We start from the raw sequence: 27,478 nt of genomic DNA, 5'->3' as shown, positions 1-27,478 counted from the left end.
ATGATTGTCATTGTAGCAAAAATTAGCACCTCTATCCCATTACATAATTTATTTTCTTTTTAGTAATTGTTATTTCAGTGTTTATGTTTTCACATAGTTGAAATCATAATATCTAATACAACTTTGATTCCTCTTTTTACTCAACATTATAAACACTTCCCATGTTATTCACTATTCTATTACATTTTTAAAGACTGGGTATTATTTCACAATATGGGATGAACCAAGATTCACCCATTCACCCCTTGGTTATTGTTATTTAGGTTCCAAGAACCCAGCCCCTACTCTCACTAAAGCATATTTACGTAGAGAATCATATGTTATATTTTTGAGAAAAGGTATTTAAGCATAGAGGAAGGAGCACTGAGTAAAAGAGTTGATATAGTCTAGCGTCTCAGAGGAGACTTTTCTGAGGAAGTAATATTTAAATGACTCTGAAGACTCACAACCGTTAATTAAAGGAGTGGGAAAGGGCATGCCCTCAAGAGCAAACCACAGAGGGTACATCAGGTGGGAAGTCACCTGGGTTGGAAGTTCAGTTCAGTTCAGTCACTCAGTCATGTCCAACTCTTTGTGACCCCATGAATCGCAGCCCGCCAGGCCTCCCTGTCCAACTCCCGGAGTCCACCCAAACCAATGTCCATTGTGTCCATGATGCCATCCAAACATCTCATCCTCTGCCGTCCCCTTCTCTTCCTGCCCTCAATCCTTCCCAGCATCAGGGTCTTTTCCAATGAGTCAGCTCTCTGCATCAGGTGGCCAAAGTATTGGCATTTCAGCTTCAACATCAGTCCTTCCAGTGAACACCCAGGACTGATCTCCTCTAGGATGGACTGGTTGGATCTCCTTGCAGTCCAAGGGACTCTCAAGAGTCTTCTCCAACACCACAGTTCAAAAGCATCAATTCTTTGGCGCTCAGCTTTCTTTATGGTCAACTCTCACATCCATACATGACTATTGGAAAAACCATAGCCTTGACTAGACGGACCTTTGTTGGCAAAGTAATGTCTCTGGTTTTTAATATGCTGTGTAGGTTGGTCATAACTCTCCTTCCAAGGATCAAGCGTCTTTTAATATCATGGCTGCAATCACCATCTGCAGTGATTTTGTTGCCTGGAAAAATAAAACCTGGGTTGGAAAACCTGGGTCGGAAAGGAGTGTGTATTTGGAAGTTCAGGAAAGCTGAAATGCAGTTTCAAGGGGAAGACTGACAACAGGTGAAGTTTGTGGAGTAGTCAGGGGAGAAATCATAAAATAGCCTTACAGTCTTAAGTTTGAGATTTGGGTCTTTATTTAAAAAAAGAAAAGAAAAACTTCTCAAGGGTCCTAAGCAAGGAAGTAACACTACCAGAGTTTTATTTTATAGAAGTTGCTTGAGCCACTGTCTAAAGAACAGATGGGTGGAGAGGAAAGCACGGTTGTTGGAAAGCTTCTTGGGTGGGAAGCTGGAGTGCACTTGGGGATGGTCATGGACGAAGGGAAGGGTGGGCTGCTGTGAGAAGCACTTGGGGGAGAGGTGTCAGGGCTTGGTGATTGCATGTAGGGCTGAGGAAGGCGTCAGGAATCCCTCGCAGTTTTCTGGTTGGAGCAGTGGGGACGATGGGGCAATTCACTGAAAGACAATACAGGAGAAGGAGCAGTTCTGAGGGAGAGATCAGGAGTTTGGTTTTGGACATGTTGAGATGCAGGTGCCTGTGTACCATTCAAGTGCAGATGTCAAGAAAATAGCTGTAGATAGGGTCTGGAGTCTAGAAGAAATCTGTCTGCTGGATGTAAGAGTTAGAAATATATGAATGGCATTTGAAGTCTCAGGGTGTGGTGGTCACATGAGGAAGTATGATGTGAAGACAGACGAGGACAGAGCCTGTGGTGGATGCCAGGCTCCCAGATAGATCCCCCCTTCAGGCTGGGAAGTCCGGCCTTTGTTCCTCGTCTGCTAGCTAACAGCCTTAACTATTAACCCTCTCCAGAAATTGCCCTTGGCTGAAGAGTGACACCTTGCCAATGTCCTGCCCTCTTGGGGAAGGGCGCTCAGCAGCATCTCAACTCAGCACAACTGCAAAGGGCTTATTCCAGCTTTACAGGTACGTGTTAATGTTGGCTGAGGGCTTCTTCTAGACTGTCTCACTATTCAAGTTCTCTCTCTAACCAGTTCTACTTTCTCCCCTTCTGTTCTTTTTCCTGAGAACACTCCTGAGTAAAATTTCTGCATTCAAAACTGAAAATCAGCGTTTGGAGGAATCTGTTCCACAAGAAAACTTTCTACTCAATTGGGACTAATTTTACAACTTAGACTGGGAAGCTTTTGTTGGAAGAGATAGACAACTGGATCGATCATTTAATAGGAAAAGAGTCCCATGGAATGCCTTCTAAAGACAGTTTTCCAGGCAAAATTCAAAAACTTCCTCAAAAAGCCTTTGTTCTTATCAGCTTATTTCTTTCTAAGTGGATCCCCAGACCTTAATTGGAATGATTCTTTGTGAGCCTTCCTGCCTGAACTAAGCTGATGTCAATTTTCACCGCCAGGGCTTGCCTCCTTTAGTGTCTCCTTCATCTATTTCTAGCCAATCAGAGGAGAAATGTGGGCTGGCCTTTCTGCCATTTGCCTTTCTGCCTCTTCATTGTCCTTTTTCCCTTTAAATCAAAAGTAGGCAATGTCCCCTTCCCTTTTTAAGAAGAAAGAGAATCTCAAGCTTTTCATAGTTTTCTGACTGCCGTTATTTGAAATTTAAATATAGAGCACCTAGCAATAATATAGGCATAGCTTCCTTTTATACTTGCCTCTAGGAGATTCTTAGGACAGATTTCTAAAAAGCTTATGTTCCTATCATACTATTAAATTTTGAATACATTCTTAAACTGACAACAAGATTTATAATGAGACATCTAAAGTGCTTTTATCATCTTTTTCATTGGAGGTGTATCTATGCATGGAAACCAAACAAAACTCTTAAGTGCTAAGCTATATTGAAAACCAATCACAGAAGCATCACAGATCCTTTGAAACTTATGTATGTAGAATTATTATTTTCAGATAAATCATCATCGAGCCCATTGGAAAACGGCTCACTTTGTATTCACTTTTCTTCCATTTTCAATTCTGACAAGAGTGTCACAGGAAATGGAAATAAAGCAGGAAAATATGCATTAGTGAAAATAAAAACTTGAGTTTAACAACTGATAAATATGGGAGAACTGAGAGGCAGGAAAGGAGAAGAAATAGATGTGAGCTAATTATCTCATTTTACATGTAGTGGGTATCAAAATAATTTGTTTTATTCTGAAGACTAGGAGATGAATGTCTATTCAAATTTTTTGACACATTAAAAAACAACTGAAGAGATTATTTTAAGGAATTATTTGTGTCTTCCAAATTACTGGTAGAAAAAAGTTCATGTAGGGTTACTGTAGCAAAAGTGTATTGTAGGAAAACAATGAAGGAAATAAAAAGGAACTATCAAAATTATAATAAGTATAAGACAATACACATCATGGTAAGTGTTAATTATAAGGAGTGAAACTCCCATATTAAAAAAGTTACTTAAAGTGACCTCATCAAGAAAGTTCAATTATAAAATACTTGTTCAGTCGCTAAGTCAGGTCTTGCTCTTTGCAACACCATGAACTGCAGCACACCAGGCTTAACTGCCCTCCATTATTTCCCTGAGTTTGCTCAAACTCATGTCCACTGAGTCAGTGTGCCATTCAGCTAGCTCATCCTCTGTCATCCCCTTCTCCTCTTGCCCTCAATCTTTCCCAGCATCAGGGTCTTTTCCAGTGAGTCAGTTCTTTGCATCAGGTGGCCAAAGTATTAGAGCTTCAGCTTCAGCATCAGTTCTTCCAATGAGTATTCAAGGTTGATATTCTTTAGGATTGACTAGTTTGATCTCCTTGCAGTCCAAAGGACTCTCAAGAGTCTTCTCCAGGACCATAGTTCGAAAGTATCAATTCTTTGGCCCTGAGACTTCCTTATGGTCCAACTCTCACATACATACTTGACTACTGGAAAAATCATAGCTTTGATTAGACAGACCTTTGTGGGCAAGGTGATGTCTCTGCTTTTTAATATGCTGTCTAGTTTCATCAAATCATCTAGTTTCATTTCTTCAAAGGGGCAAATGTCTTTAATTTCATGGCTGTAATCATCATTCACAGCGATTTTGGTGTCCAAGAAAATAAAATCTGTCACTGTTTCCACTTTTTCCCCTTCCATTTGCCATGAAGTGATGGATCCCGATGCCGTGATCTTTGTTTTTTAAACGTTGAGTTTTAAGCCAGCTTATTCGCTCTCCTCTTTCACCTTCATCAAGAGGCTCTTTAGTTCCTCTTTGCTTTCTGTCATTAGGGTGGTGTCATCTGCATATCTGAGGTTATTGATATTTCTCCCAGCCATCTTGATTCCAGCTTGTGCTTCATTCAGCCTGGCATTTCACATGAAGTGCTCTGCATAGAAGTTAAATAAGCAGGGTGGCAATATACAGCCTTGATGTACTCCTTTCCCAATTTTGAACCAGTCTGTTGTTTTGTGTCTGGTTCTGTTGCTTCTAGTTGTGCATACAGATTTCTCAGGAAGAAGGTAAGGTGGTCTGGTATGCCCATCTCTTTCAGAATTTTCCACAGTTTATTGTGATCCACACAGTCAAATTCTTTAGCATAGGCAATGAAGCAGATTTTTTTGGAATTCCCTTGCTTTTTCTATGATCCAGCAGATGTTGACAATTTGATCTGCCGTTTCCAAATCCAGCTTGTACATCTGAAAGTTCACAGTTCATGTACTGCTGAAGCCAAGCTTGAAGGATTTTGAGCATTATCTTGCTATATGTGAAATGAGTGCAATTGTACAAAAATTTGAACATTTTTCAGCATTGTCTTTCTTTGGGATTTAGATGAAAACTGACCTTTTCTAGTCCTGTGGCCACTGCTGAGTTCTTGAAATTTGCTGGCATATTGAGTGCAGCAGTTTAACAGCATCGTTTTTTAGGATATGAAATAGCTCAACTGGAATTCCATCACCTCCACTAGCTCTGTTTGTAGTAATACTTCTTAAGGCCCCCTTGATATTACATTTCAGGATGTCTGGTTCTAGGTGAGTGACCACGCCATCGTGGTTATCTGGGTCATTAGGATCTTTTTAATATAGTTTTTCTGTGTATCCCTGCCACCTCTTCTTAATCTTCTGTTTCTGTTAGGTCCATACCATTTCTGTCTTTTATTGTGCCCGTCTTTGCATGAAATGTTCCTGTGATATGTCTAATTTTCTTGAAGAGATCTCTAGTCTTTCCCATTCTATTGTTTTCCTCTGTTTGGAAGAGTAAAATACAAACTACAGAAGGAAAGGTTTGCAATTACATTTTATACAGACAAGAATTCAAATCATGAAACATTAATTATGACTAATAGATTATTTTACATCTTTAATCAAAACCCATAAGATGTGGCATCAAGGAGAAATATCACAACAGTAATGGAAAATAACAACACCCCTCTCTCATTTCTTGATAGATAAATAAGCAAAAAATCAATGAGAATATAGAAGATTTAAATAGCTGAAAGAAGAGACTTGACTTAATAGTTATGTATAATAATCTGTATTTATATAGAATATGATTTCTTTCCTTATGCTCAGAGGATTTTAGCTGAAATAGTTCATGCATTAGGCTACAAAGAAAATTTAATTCATTCCCCAAAGCAGAAAACATACAGAAAACAGTCTTGGACTACATGCAGTGAAACCAGGAACTAGTCTCAAGAGATGTAAATTAGCAACAGTGAAAGTCAAGCATTTAAAAATTAAAATGAAACAAAACTATATTACTGAATGACTTGAGTCAAAGAAGCAAATACTCAGTTATACACTATTTGAAGGAGGATAATAAAAAGCATCTCTAATCAGAGATACATGAAAGTAATAGCATTAATTTCTTTCATTATAAAACAGAAAGCAAATCAAAACTAGATATTTATCTGTGGAAGCTCAAAACAGAAAAATGCGATAAAAATAAGGGAGTTAAGAATAAGAAAATAATTTTTAAAAGTAAATTGGTAGGTTATAACACTAAAAAAAGCCCTGAAAGCTAATTATAAAAAATGATTATCTAATAATTGAATAATAAGAATAAATACTTGTTTTTCACTTGTAGGTATTATTCTCTGCAATGTGAGTGTGAGTGTGTGTATGTGCTGTGCTTTGTCGCTCAGTCATGTCTGACTCTTTGCAACCCCATGGAATGTAGCCCGCCAGGCTCTTCTCTCCATGGGGTTCTCCAGGCATGCATGCTGGAGTGGGTTGCCATGCCCTCCTCCAGGGGATCTTCTACCCAGGGATCAAACCCAGGCCTCCTGCATTGCAGAAAGATTCTTTACCATCTGAGCCACCAGGGAAGACCATATATTTAAATATAAATATAAATACACACACACACACACACACACACACACACACACACACACATACTTATCCAATCCTTATAATGACCCTGTGAATTATTGCTAGTACCCTCAATTTACAATGAGGACCTTGAGGAGTAGAGAGTTTAGGTAACTTTTACCTAAAATCAGAAATATAGCAAGTGACAGAGCTGAGATGTAATCTCACCTGTCTCTTTTGAGTCAGGCCAGTTTCTCCGTAATCTTTCGACTCTTAGACAGGCCAGTTTCTCTGTAATCCTTCAGCCCTTCAGTAAACAGTTGTCTTGGTGATGTCATCACTAACATTGTTTTTGGAGACAGACCCAGAACGATGATCTTGGGGGTCAGGGAAGATGTGGTACTGACTTCTTCACTGTTGAACCTAAGTTTCATGGATTTGATCTCATTGGGGTCAAACTTGGGCAGCATGACAGAGGGAGCTGGTGTCAGATAGACCCAGAAGTGGGAGGAGAGAAGAGAGTTGCACTGTGACTTCCTGTGAGCTGAGAGCCAAAGCCTGACCCAGTGTTCTGTGTTCCATTTCCTGCCTTCTTTTGGGCTATTTGAACTTTTTTTTTTTTGTATTCCATTTAAACTTATATATCACATTTTCGGCTTTACCTTTGTATATTTTGGTTATGCTAGGGATTACAATAAGCATAATTAAATTTTTACAGTTTAATTGGAATCAATACTTTACCACTTCAAGTGGAATACAGAAATAATACCATTAGATTGGTCCCTTTACCCTTCACTTACTGACTTATATACTATATCTACATATACATATTTGGAGAACCTCATGACAGAATGTTATTATTTTTGTTGTCAGTTGTCAAACATCTTTTCCAGGGCTCTACAAGAGAATAATTATCCATTGTATTAAGCACCCCTCATATCATTCTCCAACAAGGGGCTTCTCTACATCACTCCAGCCCCCCATTTCTTTCTGCACCCTCTCTCCTGGCCTCAAATATCAGGAATCCTAGATTTTACATGAGGCAGGCCCTTATCCTGGACCTTACTAAATTCTCAGGACCTGTGGCTTTCTGTTTGTGAATCTGTCACAAGCTGTGTTAAAGGGACTTCCCTTTTCCTTTGGAGGCAGCAGTAATAGGATCAAATACACGTGTTCACAGTTACTTCCATTATGTTGTCCTTAGTGCCTGCACCTGAAAATCACCCAGGTTTTTGGACAAGCAGGGAATGGAGGACTCACATTTATTGGAATACCTCCCTCTCATATGTACGCATTCTTCTATTAATAGAAGTGTCCTACTCAGCTCTGATGTAATATAGCTTCTATTGTCTCAGAAACATCTCTCTTTATACACAAATACGCGTGCGTGTGCACACACACACACACACACACACACACATCTACTTCATTCCTAAACAGTACAGGTAATATATGTGTTTTCTCCTGGCATTTTAACTAGGAGTGTGTATGCTATGCTCCATATGTGAAAACCAACCAAGGTGACCAAATAATTTATCGTGCAAGCTGGGATACTTTTGACAGTGAAAGAGGAGGCTATTATTTACACCAAGACCTTATGAAGCACATCATAAACAGCATTTCAGCTGGGAATGAATGGCCAATGGTGATGTGGATACATCTGGGAGAAACTAGTGCAAACAGTTTTGACCTCAGAGGATTGAAAGGGCATGTAAGAGCAATCTCCAGGGATGAAACAATTCAACCATTCAGAATCCTGTCCCTGAGCTGAAAGGGGTTTCCTTGAGTGCAATCTCTTATATTCACAACCGCTTGGCAAGGGAGACGTTATTATACCCACATCAGAGATAAAGAAGGCTTGGAGAGTGAATTAAAAATGTTCCCACAGCCGGAACTTCGTAGAACTGACTCTAGCACTTTGCCCTCCCTGATTTCAGACACCAACCTGGAAGCTCTGTAATGTGGACTGCATACAAACTTTGACAGTGGTGGATCAGGGTTCAGATCCCTGGTGCTCTGCTAGCTCTGTGACCTTAGCTGGCCTGCATGATCACAGCATTGTGAGGAAAGGTGCTTATGTTTATGCACCGCTAGTCATGCACCTTGCTCTGAGCTAAATGCTTTCTGCAAGTTATCACATTCATGCTTCACTCTAACCCCATCATGTAGGCACTATTATAAATCACAATTGGCAAATGAGAAAAATAGTCTGAAATAACCTGGAAAAGGGCCCAATGCATGGGAGATATTCAATAAATATTAGTTCTCCTTCTTTCCATATACAGATCAGAGCACGGTGTTAAGTCCTAAACAAGTCTGTGTTTCATAATATTGTCCCGGAAAATCTTCGGAGTGGTCCCTTTTCCTAATGAATATGCCGCCGCCTCCAGTTTTTCTAAAGGCTCAAGGATTGCTTGTATAATACTACGGTGTTTATTAATTTTTTTTTTAAATGGCCAGAATCCCTCCCACTTTCTTGAAACCATTTTGTCCCATGCTGTGGTTGTGGCCATGCATGAGAAACAGCAGGTGGTGCCAGATGACAGATGGTGTGGGAGCCCGTTTCCCGGTGGGAGGGGGCGCGAGCGGGCGAGCGAGCAAGCGGGCAGACAGCTGCCAGGAGCCCGCTCGCTGGCGCCTCGCTCTCAGAAGCTCCCTATCCAGACGCACGCAAGGCGCTGTCCTTTCAGCACCAGAAGCTGCGGTGAGGAGGCAGGACCCCTGGCCGTCCTCCTCCTCTTCATACTGGTTTGAATCTGCTCTGACCCGCAAGAGTGCTGTGCGGTAAGTAGGCATTTGTTTTTGCTATAGCCACTCCCCAATATCCTCCAACCCTTGCCCATCCCTTTCACCCCGACAACAACCCTATTTTGTCTAATAACGTTCCGATCAGTAGGATTGACAAGAAAAATTCAGTTGTGCTGGGCTTCTGGGGGTGGGGTGAGAACACCGTTTGACTTTCAAGGGAGCTGGAAAGAAATAAATGTGATTTGTTTATTTAGTTGGCAATCTTGGAATACGGGGGTTGCTAACTTTCCGTGGAACCAAAAAAAAAAAAAAAATGGCCCTTTGCTATTGAGGAAATGGAGACATTCCATGGTTGAATAACAGGATCAGGTTCAAGCCAGTCCTTTTTTGTTTTAAGAAATTGTATCTCCTGTACAACCTACATATTGTGTAAAAGGGTATACTACATATATAGGCATTGAATGTATTTATTGTATTTTCAGGAGATTAATGGGGAAAAAAAACCAAAATATAATAAAATAGCAATCAAGATGGTAAGGTGAAATTTATCATACTGCAGAATGACCGAGAACAATAGGATATTTTTTTTCACTCAGAATTAGCTTTCCACTGAGATTATGTGATTATGTTAGCTGTGGTGTCTTGGCTATATTTTTAAGGTTGTATATTTTATGTGTAAGACTGGGATTCTCCTTGAGTTTCTCAAATTTGAAAGCTGGTAAGTGCCATTGGCAGGTGGCATTTCTTGATGATTAAAGAAGTTTTCCTGGATAATAGGGATCATGTCAGGAAATCTAGTGGAAGATCCATGCCTGATGTCTACGGTGAAGCTGCCAGAGTGGAGCTGTTGAGGGCAGCGCTGTCTTCTCCGTCGTCAGCCCTCTTTCCTGCCTCACTCCCCACTGTAACTAGAATTCTCCTGCTTGTCTTAGGTCTGGTCTGGGAAGAAAGGTGTCAGAATGGTGAAGCTGAACAGTAACCCCAGTGAGAAGGGAGTCAAACCACCTTCGGTTGAGGATGGCTTCCAGACCGTCCCTCTCATCACTCCCCTGGAGGTTAATCACTTACAGCTGCCTGCTCCGGAAAAGGTAAAGCAGGTGCTCTGTTCCTCAGCAGCAGCCTCTCATCTCAGGAAATAAAGCAGAAAAAAAAAAAAAAAAAATCCACCTCCCTCAAACCGTTTCATTCCCTTATCAGCCAGATACGTTCCCTTTCTTGTAAAATGTAGTTATTCCTCCTAGAGACATGGCACCTCTTACGTTGTTTCAGATTTATGGTAAGTGCTTGTTCATGTTTTTGTTCACATATGCAGGCAAAAAAATTAATCTTTCTTTTTAAAAGTTTTATCATAGTGAATGAATACTAATACGCTTCTAGATTTGAAGAAAAAGAAAATAGTCTTGATTATTTGGGGAAGATGTTTTAAAAATTGACTGTTACAAATCTGAGGACAGAGAATTGGATGCAGTCCAACAAGCATTTAGTTTGCACCTGCTAAAGCCCTGTTCCTACCCTGGAAGTTGGTTATAAAAACACACGTTACAAAATCCCTCATCATTATAAGACTTAAATTAATATAAAGCATCATGGTAAATGCAATGCCTGAGCATTATGAAGATTGTGAGATCACTGGGGTAGAAACAACTAAATTCTGTTGTGGCAGAGAGGGAACTGGGAGGACAGGCTAGGTCAGCTGCAGAGGGGAACATTTGAATTTGGCTTTTAAAGGTGAGTAAAATCCTCCCAGGTAGGCCATTGGAGGGAAAGGCATTTAAGGCAAAGGGCACAAGTGTGCAAAGAATGGAGGGCGTTTGGGAAATAGCATGACTGGAATAGAGTGTGTTTTGGGGAGGCGTGGCTGGAAATGAGTGACTGGCTGATGGCACATCTCCTGACATGGGAGTAGTCGATGAAGAATGGAGGTGAGCATTTATACAAAAGTGGGGGTATTATTCTATGAGCTCAGGTGGGAGAAATGATATTAAGATCCCTCTGAGAGAACTTGGGGTTTTATAATGTGAGCTTTTGCATGCCATAAGAGATAGATTAGGAGGCCAATGATAAAGTTCCCTGGCTGAAGAGTGAACAATGGATCATTCCATTTGTTTGATTTTCTCATTGGCATCTCCAGGAGGGCATTGTGTGTCTTAACCAATTGGCTCTATCCAATGAACAGAAGAGAAGCCAAAGCTAGATAAAGGGCCTGGCTGATTGGCTGAGGGTTGAGTCATCTGTTTTGAAAGTGCAGAGGTTGTCAATATGAAAATATGCATAGGGGTTCCAGAAATAAAGAATCACTGAGCCATCCTGAGAAACTGATAAGGCCTTTTGAAAATAAAATTTGCTAACAGGCAGTTAGTGCTAAAGAAATGTGAAGGAGTAATATTAATTGGGTATTAGTTACCTGTATAGCAGAGGTTCTCAGTTTGTGACTGTATATTAGAGTTAACTGGGGAACCTTTGAAAATCTTGATACCTAGGCCACACCCCAGAACAATTATATCAGAATCTCTGGGGGGTGAGACCCAAGCATCACTATTAATTAAACCTTCCCAGGTGGACTCCTGTGTGCTGCCAAAGTTGAGAACCACTGTGCTAGATGCACATTACCTTTTCTCAGGCAAAAGGTGGAGGAGGATCAGAGAAATTTGGTGATTTATTGAAACCCACAGAGGAGTAATGGCAATGCTGGAATTTGACTGCAGATGTAGTGGAAATTGAGGAGAAGCAGAGGGGATATTTTCTCAAGGTTTTGCGAAGTTTTGGAAGAATCTTTCCCCTTTAGTCTCCAGGATCTTTACGTCCCTGAGAGGCATGCAAGGAAAAGGGACTGTGGTGAGGTTACCTCTCCCCTTAACTCTACACACACCTGCAGGTCATCCAGAGATATCATGGTCTCTGTCACCCCTTACTCCTCACCCCATGTCCCACTTCCAAGGACTTCTTTCTCTCCTTGAGACAAGAAATTTGCCAGATAACCACTAAGCCAGTCCAGATGTGCCAGAAAACTGCCCCAAAGCCTGAAGAAGATAAGTACATTATGGACTTGCATGCATGGGAAGGGAAACCAGTGCATCCTGACGGGTGAGAATCCGTGAACGGACACATCCCCCAGGGTACCTCTCAGACTTTGGCAGGTGTTCTTGACAGAGTCTTCATGCCAGGTGGATCTCAGTGTCCTCTGTGCAGTGAGGAGGACCAACCACACCTACTTCATGCTAGTTGGGGCAGTGTTAGATCTGGCCTTATATAGACAGTGCCTGGCACAAAACCAACCATAAGAGAATAATAACTATCATTTTCATGTGCTACTTGTGCTAGATTCTAAGTCAGAGGTGCACACATACACACACACAGAATTTTCTTTCATCCTTTCAGTAGTTAATAGGATCTAATAAGGGAATTGCTCCTTTAATCCAGTTTTTAAAGATGATGAAACTCAGGCATGGTGGTAAAGTCACTTCCCAAATCCCAGAGTTGGTAAGCCTCCTGGAGAATCCAGATCCCAGGCAGTGCTGTTCTAGAAACTTCCACCTCAGCAGGAATAGGGGGCCAGCTGCCTCAGCCTCAGCCTCCTCATGGGTAGAGGGGGCTCTCAACCTTACAGGGCTCTAGAGAAGGCAAGGAGAGGTCTGGCACATTTGTCGGCTCTCTCATTAGGTCCAGCCAGATGGTGAAGGTTTAAAACTAAAAAGGTTATCGGAAAGACGTGTATTAGACCCCAATATATTGACTTTTCTTCCTAAAAATGTAAAATACAGAGTGTGCTTTGGCATGTAATACTGACAATTATTTCTATATTTGTCCATTGAATACTCTTTGTATGGAATGTGAGCTTCTGGGGGAAAGGTTTTGGAGGCTAAGTGGCGAGGATGAGTATGTCTGAAGCCCTTGCTCTGGGCTAGAAATGGGCCGTGCAGGGCATTCACAGCTATGGTTTCAGTTAATCTTCCCAGCAACCCTATGAAGTGGGTGTTAGTGCACCCATTTCACTGGTGGGGAAACTGAGGCTTGGATCAATAGACTTGCCCAAGCTTCACAGAGAAAGTGGAAGAGCTGAGTTTGGAAGCCCAGGGCCCCTGACACCTCGGTTTCCCCTTCTGCACCTTGCTGCCTTCAATAACGAGAAGCTTCCCACCCCAGGCAGTACTTCCTCAGACTCTACATCCCTTCATCTCTGGCTGAGGCTCCCTGCTGCACTCTTTTGGACCTGCAGGTGAGGTCTGGGGCCATCCTGGAAAGAGGGCATCATGGACTCCAGTGCTCCCCACCCCCCAATGCTGGAGGAGCTGTGCCTGCCTTGGGAGAGAAGGCCCCTCCTAAGGTGGCTGTTCCCCCACCTCTTCCATCACTCTGAGCAGTCCTCCACACCACACCTGTGGTAGTGCCCCCAGAATTGTGATCAGTCCTTCTCCCTTGGAAAGCCTTTGCAGTGCTCCCCACAGGGTAGAGTCCTCCCCGCAGGGTAGAGTCCTCCAGTCCTGACCTTGACACTCCAGGTCCTCCATCACCTGCTGCCCTGGCTTCCATCCCTACCACTTCTCACTTGGTACCTTGAACACCAGCGGGGCAGAGCTACCTCGAGCCTTTGTTCTCAACCAGGGGGTGAGTCCCCTCCCCGCTAGAGGGACGTATGGCTGTGTCTGGAGACACTTTTTGATTGTGACAATGGGGGGCTGCTTTGGGCCAGAAATGCTGATAAATGCCCTACAATGCACAAAATGCCACCCCTGAAGAATTGTCCTGCCCAAAATGTCTACAGTACTGAGGTTGAAAAACCAGCCCTGGAATTTTCCATACTCTCCAGGGTGTTTCTTGCTCCCTCCTGCTTGCCCAGGCCATTCCTTCTGCCCAGAATGCCCTGCTTATCCCTTTTCCTATCTGATAAGGCAGTGGTCATGGCAGCTCTCCCGGACACCCTCCCTGGCCACTCATAATCATAGCAAAGCTTATACTCACTATGCTGGAAGGAACTCACTCATCCAGCATTTCTATGGGGCACCTTCTATGTGCTGGGCACTGTGTTAGGCTATACATACAGCCAGGAAAATTCAGGCATGATCATTGCTTTCATGGAGCTTCTAGTCCCAGTGGGAAAGAGGGTCTTCAAACAGGCCAACACACAAATAGAAGTTCAGAGTTGTAAGATGGGCTATTAAGAAAAGAGTAAGGTGCTAGATTGTAAAGGCTAAGACTTAAGAGGGCTTAATTATGGTGGAACAGTGGTCAGGGAAGGTCCTTCTGCAGAAGGAGCCCTGGCTGAGAGCTGGAGAGTGGGTAGGTGAGGGGGGTAAGGGAGAGGGGTCAGCATGCGGACAGACCCCGAGGGGAGAAGAAGGGCAGTGAGGAGGTCGAGTTACCTGAGTGCGTTGAGTGAGGGGGAGGGATGTGGTGCACGAGGTGCAGTGGACACCAGTGCACGTGGTACATTTTTGGAAGGGGTTTAAGGAAGTCGAGTAACAGAATCAGATTTCCATTTTAGGAAGATCCCTCTGGCTGCTGTGGGCTACCCTACGGCCTGGTCTCTTCTTCCTCCTTTCTTCCAATCCATCTTCCAAATGAGGCAGCACCAGAGAAGTTTCCCCCAAATAGAGGCTACTTGGTTTCTAGCTGCACCCTCCCCTCCATGAGTCACGAAAGAGAAGAGTGGAGGGCAGGAGATAACTGGAAAGTCTCTGCTGTTTGTGATTGGCGATAGAAATGGGGAGATGGACAGATTGATTATGATAGTGCTGGGTCAGCCCTGAGGAACTTTTCCCACTGGGCCTGAGGGTCCTGGCTCTGTCTCATCTTTGTAGCCTTGGTTCTGGCATATGGTGGGAAACCGGAAATGATGGCTGAATGAGACCCCTGGCCCCTTGCCTAGTGTAAGGGTAGGCTTAGTTAATCCATTTAAATCTAAGCTCTTTCTGGGCCATGGGAGCCATCTCTTGAGAAGTTGGAACATCAGTCTGTAGAAACCAAATTTCCAGGATGTGCCTTTGGTTTATTTACGTGACCACGATAACCCAGATAACTGCACAACTTCTCTATGAGGTCATGACCAGTGTGTCCATATGAAAACAGGCTCAGATGAGAAGTAAAATACTATCCTAGGACACACCAAAAGAAAACAGTGCAGCCAAGATCTGTACCCAGGAGTCTGGGAAATGCCGGCTAAAGGATGGTTAGTCCCCTGAAAGCAAGCCAGATAGGCACAACCCTCCTTGGCAAAGGCTCAGAAGAATCATGTATTCAGCAAAGCCAGCTGCGAGGCTCTAGGCAGTTTGTTCCTTTTCTTTCTACTGATTACTAAATCTTTACACATCCCACGGGAGGTTGGCTCACCTGCTTGTGGGAGGAAAGGAATGCAGACATTAAAAGATCACTTATTAATGTTTGGTGCACTTCACGTTTTGTGTGGTAGACCACATGGGCTTTGTTGTCCTAGAGGCTTGTATTCAAATCTCAGCTACAGTATTCATGTACTGTGTGGCTTTAGGCAAGTTGCTTGGTATCTCTGGGCCTTTTTTTTCTTTCTGTGAAATGAGCATAATAGCTACCTAACAGGGTTACTGTGAGAAAACAAGTGAAAATTATCTAATGACACAAACATGGGGCTCAGTGATAGTTTCCTTTCTCTCCTTGGATATTCAGACTGTGTCTCCCTAAAGTGACATTTTTGGAGGATGACTATAAAACTTGCTGAGAAGGATGGGATAATGGTGGAGGTTCAGGGGTTCAATGGGGCAGAAAGAAAGGAGCAAAGGAGATACTGCTCCTGTCACTGAGTCCTGCATGCTTTCTTGGTCTTTGTCGTGGCTTCACCAGAGGGTTTATTTTTCTCCCTGATACACAGGATCAGAGAACCATCAGTTTTTCCCTGGGAAGCAGAAAATGCTCATCCCTGCAGATTCCAGGATAATAGAGTCCACTTGTTCTGCTCTTCAGGAGCTCACAAGAGACAGATTGTGCATCACCCCAAATTGGAGCAAAGGCTCTGACTAGGTGATTCCAACAAATAGAAAGTGACCAATAAGCAGGTTAAAAATTCTTTGTAATTTAAAACATAATAATTTTAAATGGAACATAACATTTTACATATCTGATTGGCAATAAATAAATAAAGTGATAATGCCTGGTGTTGCTAACGCTAGGGGAAAGCAGATCTTCTTGTTGTACTCTGGTTGGTTATATAATTTGATGCAGTGGTTTTTAGAGGGTATTTGGACATTGCTTATAAATTAAAACTGCATATCCCATTTGATTGGTATGTTGCTACTGGCGGCAGAAATTGATCCTATGGATATATTTTTCGAATCCGCAAAGCCATATATATATGTGGAGATTGGAGTGGTTAAACAAATGTTCCATGAGACTGAAGTGGTTAAATAAACCATAGTGCATGGATGTGGAAAAGTAAGCAATTGTTATAAGGATGAGACAGATTTGCTTGTGTTTGTGCTAATGTGGAAAAAGCAACAGATATCTTGCTCCTTTAAAACAACTTTGAAGAATGTAGCATGGAGCCCCATTTGTGGAAATATGGGTGTATGTTTCATTCTTATAACTCATAAAACAGTCTTGAAAAGACACACAAAAAGCCATCAAATGGTTAGGGACTACAGATGGGGTGGTTGGGGCCCATTTGAAGACTGTATGTATGTATATATATATAATTCTACAAGTTTCATAAATTTTTTTTACCATGAGAATATATCAAATTATATATATATATTTTAAAAAATCACCTCCATTTCACAGATTGTGAGGCGATCCTAGAGAGCTGCAGTGCCTTATTTGCTTATGTTCACGCACAGTGAGCCAGTGAGCCAGTGAGCCAGTGTGCCTGCAAATAAAGGGTGGCCTATATAGGGGCACATGCATTGTAACAATGTAGTTGGAATTCGAATCCTAATTCTCCCACCTACTTGCTGTGTGACCCTAATCAAGTTTACTAACCGCTCTGTCCCTCTGTTTTCTTGTTAAAATGACGACAGTAGTATCTTCCTTTAAGAAGTGTTTACAGGGTAAAATGAGAAAATGCATGTCGAGTGTTTATCACAGTACCTGGCACAGAGTAAGTGCTTAATGCAAGGTTGTTGTCATGATTGTTGTTACCATCATCATCATCAATTCAGTCCCGTTGTCAGGATCATTTTTCTTGGAGTGCACAGGGGTGCAAGAAGGGTTGAACAGTGAGGTGGGCTGGGCTTCTGCCCTGTAGAGAATGGGTCTGGATGGCAGAGCTATGGCCCTTGCTGTAGGGACTCCAGCCCAGGCAACTAGGCTCTGCTCAGAGCAGGAGCTGGCAGTCCCCGTAGGACCCAGTGAAGAGTCCCTCATCTTCCCCAGCTATATGCCCTGTCACAGAGTTGAAGAGTCAGAGACTCTCTGGGCTAGTCCATCCATATGTGGCCTTCCTGGCCAATATTCCATTCTGCCCTGAGAAATCAAAGGCCCAGCAAGGAAAAGAGACTGGAGCCCACAGAAAGCGCCCTGGACTGGGAGTCAGCAAGTCCATACTGGAGTCCTTGGTGAGTGACCGGCAGCAAATCCCTCCCCTCTCCGGGCTTCCATGTTCCCATCTGTGGATTGGTGGGACTGGGCAATACTACCACTGATGTTCTTAGAACACCGATATCTTGCTTGTGTTCTGGGCCTAGTACCAAACTTCGAGGGCCCGGGGAGAGACTCAGGCCCAAAGAGATGGAGCATGAGTTGAGGAGTGAGGTGGTAAATGGGAGAAGGTTCCCAGCTATGTACCCAGGCCCCACTGGGGTAGCTTTGCCTGGTCTCTCCAGGTGCAGGATTCACTCATTAGGGCATTCACTCAATAGCATTGATAGAGCATCAGGTGCCACAGGATAGAGTTTGAGTGCTATGATTTTTGAGTGATGACCTTACTAGTGGCAATTGATCTGAGCCAGAAGCCCAGGCTCAAGCCTTGAGTCAGCCCATTAGTGGTTATGTGAGGTTGTGCAGTCATTTCTGCTCCCTGAGACTCCGGCTCTTGTTAAATGGGGATCCTCTCTCCTTCCTCAGAGTGATTGAAAGGATTGGCTGAGGTATAGGATGTAAAGCTTTTGGTACAGTGCCAGGCACATAGCAGGTACCTTAAAAACTATAGAAAAGGGCATCATGTTCTTTAGTTTGAATACCAGCTCAACCACTTACCTATCATTTGATCATAGGGAAGTGACTGAAGTCTCTGAGGCTAAATTTCCTCATCTGAAAGACGGGGATAATAATGATCTTACAGGAGGGGTGTGAGGGTCAGAGAGAATGCTCCAAGCGGGGGAATGGGTATGAGACTTTGTGAGTACACATGAGTTAGCACTGTGTCTGGCACACAGGAGGTGCTCAGAGGCTGGCCCTTCATTATCCTGCTCCTAACTTCTTTCTTTGCTGAAAGAATGAGCTGAAAGGTACAGCTTAGATCTATTTCTGGCCTGTGCCAGTCCAGCTCATAAAAATACAATTATGCTCCTTGTCAGCACTTCTGCACTTTTATTTATTGTTCCTGCCAATCCTAGAGCCTCTTTGTGTGGGAACCTCTTCATTATTGATAATCCTGGGAAGTAGTATTTTAAATTTTTATGATCTATACTTTGCGCCATCTGAACCACCATGTATTATCTGGCCTTGCCAGCGAAGGGGGAATATATCCAGACAAGGGGTCCTTTCGGGATGAATAATTTATCCCATTTTCACAATGCCAATTATGTTAAATTATGTTCTTCATATCAACTGCCAACAGAACAATAGGGACTGATGTATTGATATGAAAAGAAAACATTTATTTCTGTGCCTAAATTCAAAGCCGTATTTGAAAACCAGGAATTTCATTCTTCCAAGTATCTATAAAGCCCTACTTTTAATAAAAACAAGTAGAAAGAATTTTTCCTCCCCTATTTCCACTTTTTCATTACATTTCATGTATTAATCAAGTAGCTCAGAGCTCCATTTTGCTCCATTTTTTTCAACTGCAGAAAATAGAACCTTTTTACCAAATTTGTTTTCTCTTTTCTCTCTTTTTTGCATAAGCAAGCTGATTCCTCCAAGGTACAATTAATAATGATTGGCTAACATTTCATGCTTTCTCCTTCATAGTACTAAAAAAAGTCACTGTTACTATGTCTCCTTTTATAGAAAGGATCCGTTTCTGGCACCAGTCCACGGGAACAGCACACCACGCTTCATGACATGCCCGATAGCTGGTTGATTCCAGTAACTGTAGGGCTATTTTTTCTTGCTTTCTGCATCTCTCCAGTGTATCTCCATTGTGCCAGAGGCTTCTCCTCTATTTGTAATGCCTGCCTGGAAAGCCACTCTCCGGCTTATAAACCTTCCTTAGCTCCTCACTGATCTCAAGTCCATCTTTAATATGCGAGGCAAGGCATGCAGAGCCTCGGCTTACCCCTCACGTCACCTGTTCTGTTCCCAGTCCACTCAGAACTACATCTTTGTGGTTCTCCCAGGTCCAGCTTCCTGGGTGTCTTCTGAATGTTTGCTGGCTGGTGCTCTCTTAGTCTAGAAAGCTCTTTTTATTTGGATTTTGGGAGGCAAAGAGGGAAGCATGGAAGATGGTCAGAGCAAACGTTCATGGAGAGAGGATGATGCTCTGGACTAGGGCAGTATAACTGGACAAATGTGTTTATTTGAGAGAAAGTTTTGAAGAAGTGGAGATTAGTGGTGGGATGGGTTTGGAGACTGAAGGGAAGGGAGGGATCATGGGAGACTCCTGTATGTGACTTGACATAAACATGGCTTATCATGCTGCTGTTTTCTTAGCTAGGGATTACACAAGGAAGAGAATGTCAAGGGCAAGATGGTTGGGTAAGGTGAGTCAGGGAACCCAAGAGCTTTGCTGTGGACATGATAAATTCAGGTGTGTCTGTCCAAGGGCAAACAGCCAGTAGGGTAATCTGAATGCTGAATAGGGTCGGAATTGGAGATGTAAATTTGAGACTTATGAGAATGAAGATGGAGCTTGAAGTGATAGGAGTTAGAACCTTCAGAAGGAATTTGAAGGAAAGGAGTATCCCATGACCTAACTCTGAGAGGTTCTAGCACTGAGGGGTTAAGCAGAGTGGGTGGGACTTGAGGAGGAAGCCGAGGAGGGATGGTCAGTGAGCAGGAAGAGGACCAGGTGCCTGGGAGGAGGACCTCTATGGAGGAGTGAGTGAGCACGCCTGCCAAACCTAACCGAGAGCTCAAAAAAGACCAGTCCAGAGGACTCCCCGTTTGTTCCAGGCAAACAGGCACCGACCTGCTTTTGATGTGGAGAAGGGTTCTAATAAGCTAATATTTCCTTGGGGCAAAGGTAAAATATTACCTGGGTTGCTTTTGGAGAAAGAATGGCTTAGCTAAAGGGAGGAGTAGATAACTGGGGATGGACATGGCGTCAGGGGCCCCCTTGTCTGTCGGCCTAGTTTGAAACTGGTGGTTTGGGAAGTGTTCTGAAGCCAAAAGAAGTGTTTTCATTAGAGACTCATTCAGAGCATAAGCAACATCGCTTAGGTGTTGAGGGCAAAGCAGGACGTGGAGGGCTATGACCCCAATTCTACTAAACTCAGCATCTCTCCTATTACTGTAAAAGGTAATTGGGATACTATATATATGTGTTTGTGTGTGTGTGTGTGCATTATATGTATGTACTATATATAGTATATATGTTTAGATAATATAAAATTATTTTATTTGTATTGAACTTGATATAAATGAAATCACACAGATATAAAAAATGTTTTGCATCAGATTTCTTCAGTTCAATGTAATGCCTGTGAGATTCACCCATGTGTATAGCATTGCTGTGTAACATTCCATCTTATGAATAAACCACAATTTATCCATTCTCCTGTTAATAGACATTTGAGTTGTTCTCAGTTTGGGCTATCATGAAAACAAGTGGTTGTGAATATTTTTGTATGTATCTTTGGGTGGATCCATCATTTTCCGAGATGATTTTTTCTTTTTGCTGGTGCCAAGAAAATCTATTGCTTTTGTTATGATTTTAGTGCTTGGCCATCTTACTAAATTCTAATAGTTTTTCAGTTCATTTTTCTTGGAACACACTTGTTATCAGATAGAAAGCTTTTCACACCAAGTATCAGAAAACCCAGCATAAATTGGATTAAGGCCCAAAGAGTAAGATTGACTCCCACACCCCTGCCCCATGCCTGCAGGATTCACTGTGGGTCTGGTTTCAGGCACGGCATGATCCAGAGGGCAGATGTCATCAGGGCTCACATCCATTTCTCCAGGTTCCTCTTGACTCAGTCCTCTTTTATATTCTGCTTTTGACCTCATCCTGGCTCCTCCTCATAGTAGCAACAAGTGCATCAACTGTTTCAGAATGAGGTTCTCACTGTACAATCTGGAGGAAGACCATACTCTTTAGGGGACACTCATAAAGAGCAAGGAGGCTTCTTCCCCGAAGTTCCCAGTCAGTATTGCCTCATATACTTTGATCCAAATTGGTTAATATGTGCATCTCTGAGCCAATCAAATTTTGTGATCAATAGAACAGTATGTTCTGATTGGCTCAACCTGATTAGGGACCATCCCTACCCTCAAGGAAGGCAACAATTCCACCAAACCACATGGCCATCACATAGGACAGGGCTCTTGAAAGGAGGATTGGGGGCTTTTGATTGAAGAAGGGAATGAATACGAGAGAAGGAACCACAAAATATTTATTATGGCAATTATAGCAGAATGGTATGCCTATAATGGTTATTCATTGTCTCATTTCAGCAGTAATATTTGTTTAGCTTTGTCCCTGTCTCAACGTGTTGACTGCTGCATGAGGTCTTTTAAATTTACATGGAATGATGTAAATGGTCTAGAGCTCTTTGAGAAGTTTTGAGAAAGATGTCTATAAAATAGAAGGGCAGAGGGGAAGACTAAGCAGCAAGTGTTTCTTGACATTTGATGTGTGATGCTTGAGATGACTCTGATGGCTAAGGATCTAGAAATGAAGAAGTCTAGTTAAGAGATGGTTGAGATGGACTTGATAATGTGGGGAGGAATTTTAGTTTTTCTGTTTTTATGTAACCAGTTACCAAAGCTTTAGTACTTCAAAATAACACAAATTTATCACTTCACAGGTCAGAAACCTCACAGGTTTTTATAGGTCAGAAGTCCAGTCACAGTTTAGGTGGATTGTCTGCTCAGGAGGGTCTCACAGTTCTGGAGTCAGTGTATCAGCCGGGCTGCATTTTACCTGATGCTTGAGGTCCTTTTCCAAGCTCATGCCAATTATTGGCAGAATTCAGTTACTTGTGGTTATAGGACTGAAGTGCCATTTTCTTGCATGACCTTAATATCGGCCCAGGTCATTTTCAACTCCTAGAGTCCACCCTCAGGCACTGGCTGCATAGCCCTCTCCAGCGTGTTGACTTACTTCCTGAAGGCCAGAAGGAGCCTCTCTCTCCAGTCTGCTGTGATAGAGTTTTAGATGGCATAATGTACTCCTGGGAGTGACTGTGCCATCATATTCATGGGTCCTGTCCACATTCTTGAGGAAGGAGATTATATGGGGGTGGGGATAGGGTGCAAAGTTTGGGGACTATCTTCCAATGCTGTCTAGCATAAAAGTCAAAGGCAATTACTGCCCCAAGTTGTATGGGTTACATAGCACACTAACCAGGAAATTCACTAAGCTTAGAAATAGATACTGAGTTGTATTATAATACATGTATATATAAATATGTAATACATGTATACATAAATATATACATATAACATGAAGAATTGGGAGAAGAAATTATAATTTCCAGTATGTAAATATTTTTTAAAATGATCAGACATCTAAATTTTCTATACATTTCATAACCTGCCAGTTGATCTAGTACTATCCCAACAATTTTTAATCATTACAATTTGTAGAGTGTCTTTTAAGTTCACAAAACACTAGCATATTTCATTTGGCCCTTCCTGGAATATTGTGCATTTCTAATAGAAACAGCTAGCCTATGGAGGCTACACAGCAATCTCTAAAGGGCTTCCCTGGTGGCTCAGCTGGTGAAGAATCCACCTGCAATGCAGGAGACCCCAGTTTGATTCCTGGGTCAGAAAGCCCCCAGGAGAAGGGATGTGCTGTGCTGTGTTTAGTCACTGGAGAAGGGATAGGCTCCCCACTCCAGTATTCTTGGGCTTCCCTGGTGGCTCAGGCAGTAAAGAATCTGCCTGCAATGTGGGAGACCTAGGTTCAATCCCTGGGTTGGGAAGAGCCTCTGGAGGAGGGCATGGTGACGCACTCCAGTATTCTTGCCTGGAGAATCCCCATGGACAGAGGAGCCTAGCAGGCTACAGTCCATGGAGTTGCAAAGAGCTGGACATGACTGAGCGACTAAGCACACAGCACAGGCTATGGGCTCTGCTTTTGCATTTGCCCTTGTAGTTAATTAGGTCTCAGTTCTTACACATCGAAGTTCATGTGGCACCAAAGCATCCAACATGTAGACTACATGCTGTTTCACACTTTTGTTTCTTAAACCATGTGGTTCACTTTGCATAAAATGTCTTGGCTTGTTCACTCAGGAAAACTGTATTCATCCTTGAAAGCCCCCTTTTTTAGACCATGCTTGAAGAGCATCACTCTTGAGAAATCCTTGTGTTGTTGTGTAAGGACTGGATAGGGAGGGCCTACAGGTTGACATAGGTGCAAGTCAGGCCCAAACTGCATCTGCTTCAGACATCTATTGGAAAAACATTTGGCAGCACTCAGAGGCAGTGTTCAAAAAAGCATTTATTATTGAATAAACAATGTGAGTGCTTGACTTATAATGACTCCTTTAAGCCTCCTAAAAACCCAACCAGGTAGTTATGGTTATTTTCCCATTTAGTGGATGAGAAAGCCAAGACACAGCAGGCCCAGTGCTGGAGTTGGGGTTCAAACACATTGTGCGGTCTTTCACCTCCCTACAGTAGTGACAATGTCAGTGTCTGCCCCGCAACACAGAATTAAGTGAGATGGTGCCTGTCAAGTGCCCAGTGCCTGCCATATAGTACATTTGCAAAGCGTGAAGGATATCTTTTTACTTGTGGCAAGGAAGCTTCTGTTTTCTTCTTCTTTTGAGCAGGAGATAGAAAAAAATCAAACATTCTCTGACCCCATTCTCCCCACAAACCCCTCACCCTTGTTTGACTGTATAATTTCTTTGTTTAAGGAAGTCAGGGATCACTTTTTATTTGGAGGAGCAGAATTGAAAGAGGGTGGGGCACAGGTACAGAATTTACATCTGCAAATGAATTCCATGGGTCAGGGAGGGAGCAGTGTTTTCCAAGTGCCACACAGGAGATGTCCAATCATGGAAGTTCCTCCCCTACCCCTTCCTTTTTGAGCTGTATTTTGTCCACAGTATGTCTCAGAGACCTTAAAGAGCATTCTTCATAGAATTCTTGCAGAAGTCCATCCACTTGACTTTCACTTCTAGGAAAACTCGGGGTGAAAATTTTCAGTGAAAATTCCATTAATTTAAGCTCTAATGAGAAGACTGATTACAGTTAGAAGATTGCTTCCTTTGAGCTGTGTTACCTTGGATATGTGACTTGGCAGATCTGTGCCTCAGTTTCTCTTTCAAGAGAATGGAAATAGTAGTGGTTTGTGGATAAGGTATATGGAGAGCTTGATCTAGCCCTGGCACATAATAAATTATTCCAAAAATATTGCCCATTATCATCTCATTTAACCCTCAAAACAATCTTGTTAAATAGGGGTTATGATTATGATCATTGTCCTTACTTTACAGATGAGACCCCCAAGGCTCAGACAGCTCCTGTGTTCCCCATGACACTGTGGCACGCAGCAATAGTTATTGATTATCTGTGAAGTTTCTTTTTTTCTTCCACTTTGCCTACACAGTGGGATGAAGTTCCATAAATGTCTTGGCAGGTTGACAGCTTATCATGAAAAGATATTAGCCACCTCTGCAAAATATTCAGACTTCAGAAAAATAAGATGATACAATAAATTCAACAGACCTTTATATTTCATTTTGTGGAAGTCTCTAAATTAATTTGGAATTAAGTATATGTGCAAAAGTTTAGCTACAAGATGTTCATCATAACTTGCTTAGATAATCCAAATTGTGGAAACAACCTACATGTTCAGCAGTCAATACTGGTTAGAGTAATTGTAGTTACACATACAATGAAATATTAAGCGACATCAAAAGGCAAATTGAACTCATATATTTGTCTACATGGAAAAAAATGTTAGTGTAGTGTTGTGTGATAAAATTAAGTGCCAGTCCATTTCACGAAAGTATATTTGTATAAATAGCTAATACATAAGTATAATATAATGCATACATATGCATGTAAAAACGTCTGAAAAGGTGTGACCAGAATTGTCACCTATGGTTATCTCTGTTGGAATGGGAAAATATGGATAATCTGAATTTTTAATTTTCTTGTGTGTGTTTGAGGAAGTGTGTGTTTTCTGATCTTTATGCAATATATAGTAAGTTCTAATTACTGGGAAAAAAAAAGGAACAGAAAACTCTTCCAAGTATTTATGTGTGCTAACACTGGTTGATCATTTTAGGTGATTGTGAAGACAAGAACAGAATATCAGCCTGAACAGAAGAACAAAGGGAAGTTCCGGGTGCCGAAAATTGCTGAATTTACGGTCAGTGTCTTGATGGTGTAACAGAACGACTGCATATCAGTCACTGAGTCTAGTCAAATAACAAATCTCTGCCTCTTGAGGATGAATTAGCCTCTCTCTTGCCCAGAAATGTTCAGACAATCTGATAATTGTTAAATGTGTCTCATTTCTTCTTTTACTTCTGGTCCCTGTCTCTGCCTTTCCGTCACAGTCTCCAGGAAATGTGATGGAAATGTGTAAAGAAACTCAAATTGTAGACAGTGGGTGATTGCAACAAATACAAAAAAGACAAAGGGAGAGAAAAGTTGACTTAGTGGTAAAAGCTGGATGATTGAATTTCTATTTCTTGGTGGAGGGGTTACTAGGAGAACTGAGGAGTATATATCACTGTGATGAATTGCATGAAGGAGCCATGAAACCTGCTCTACAAGGATGTATGGAGGAACCTCAGGAGAGTACCATGGGGAAGTCATGTAGGACTTAGGTGACGGGGAGAGCACAGCTTGTACAAAGGCCCTGAGGCTGAAGGGGAGTTGGACCCAGCACTGAATAGGCATAAGGGCAGTGAATCTGGGCTCTGGGAGAGGCGTGGGGAGCAGGCAGAGAGGAGGCAGGAGGGATGGGCAGAGGGCAGACAATCCTAGGCCTCATATGCTGTATGGAGGAATTTGGGTTTTTATGAAGAAACCTTAGAAGGACTTCAGGTAATGGAAGGACATGATTACAGTTGATTTTTAGAAAACACAGATTGGCTTTTACATGACTGACAGAGTGTAGTGGGCAAGAGGGAGCATGAGGAGACTGTTGGGCTACTGCATTTGTCCACGTTCAAACACCAGCAGTGGCTTAGAGAAGGATGGTGAGTGGATTAGAGACCTAAAAGATATTTTGGAGGCAAAATCTGCCTTGGAGGCAGTAGAATAAGTGGTTCTGTAGAAGGATGCCGGAGCAGTCTGGCTGGGTTTGAGCTCTTATTGCTGCCTCATACCAGCCATGTGGCCACAAGCAAGTCAGTTGTTGCTGTTGTATAGTTGCTAAGTCATATCTGACTCTTTCCAGCCCCATAGTCTGTAGCCCACCAGGTTCCTCTGTCCGTGGAATTTCCCAGGCAAGAACCTGGAGTGGGTAGCCATTTCCTTCTCCAGGAGATCTTCCTGACCCAGGGATCAAATCCACGTCTCCTGCATCTCCTGCATTGGCAGGTGAATTCTTTACCACTGATCCACTTGGGAAGTCCAAGCAAGTCAGTAAACCTTACTTATCGAAGGGAGATACCGGAAGGTTACTGTGAGGTTGATGTACAGGATATATGCAAAGCAGATGAAGTAGATGACTAATCGCAGCTATTTTGTGTCAACTGTGGCTCAGAGGCTTTGGACGTGAAAACCGTCCTTGGTTGCTGGGGATTGGAGTAGGTATGCGGGTGCATATACTGGTCTGCTTCTGTCCCTGTCTTTCTCCCTGCTAGATCTATATTAGAGCAGCTGGGTATGTGAGCCTGGGAGGGAGTACGGCGCCTCTGTGTACATCCCCCAGCGTGTGGGGCTTCCCTGGATATTGACCCCCTCTTAGAGGGCAAGGATTGCTTTTATTTCGGACTGCGGCTTTAGTGTCTGGCACACAGCATGGGCCCAGTGAACTTGGACCTGGCCTGAACTGCGTGCAGGTACCTACCTGCAAGGGCCAGCAGGTAGCCATGTGGGGAGGGTGGGAGTATCTTGGTACACAATGTATGGGCACCAGGCCGGGGAGTAAAGCTGACCTGT

The 27,478-nt window shown here is 42.7% G+C and overlaps 1 protein-coding gene across 1 annotated transcript in view; it reads left to right on the top strand.

Annotated features, from left to right (window-relative positions):
* Positions 1-10,074: 10,074 nt before the first annotated feature.
* The window catches only part of NSG2 (neuronal vesicle trafficking associated 2), a 62,154-nt gene continuing 44,750 nt past the window's right edge, over positions 10,075-27,478 (top strand). The window contains exons 1-2 of the mRNA XM_065905701.1: positions 10,075-10,203; positions 25,650-25,733. Coding sequence (XP_065761773.1) covers positions 10,075-10,203; positions 25,650-25,733 — 213 coding nt within the window. The remainder of the gene's footprint in view (positions 10,204-25,649; positions 25,734-27,478) is intronic.

The sequence above is a fragment of the Muntiacus reevesi genome, chromosome 14, assembly GCF_963930625.1.
Source record: "Muntiacus reevesi chromosome 14, mMunRee1.1, whole genome shotgun sequence".
Lineage (NCBI taxonomy): Eukaryota > Metazoa > Chordata > Mammalia > Artiodactyla > Cervidae > Muntiacus > Muntiacus reevesi.
This window is presented reverse-complemented; position numbering and strand designations above follow the sequence as displayed.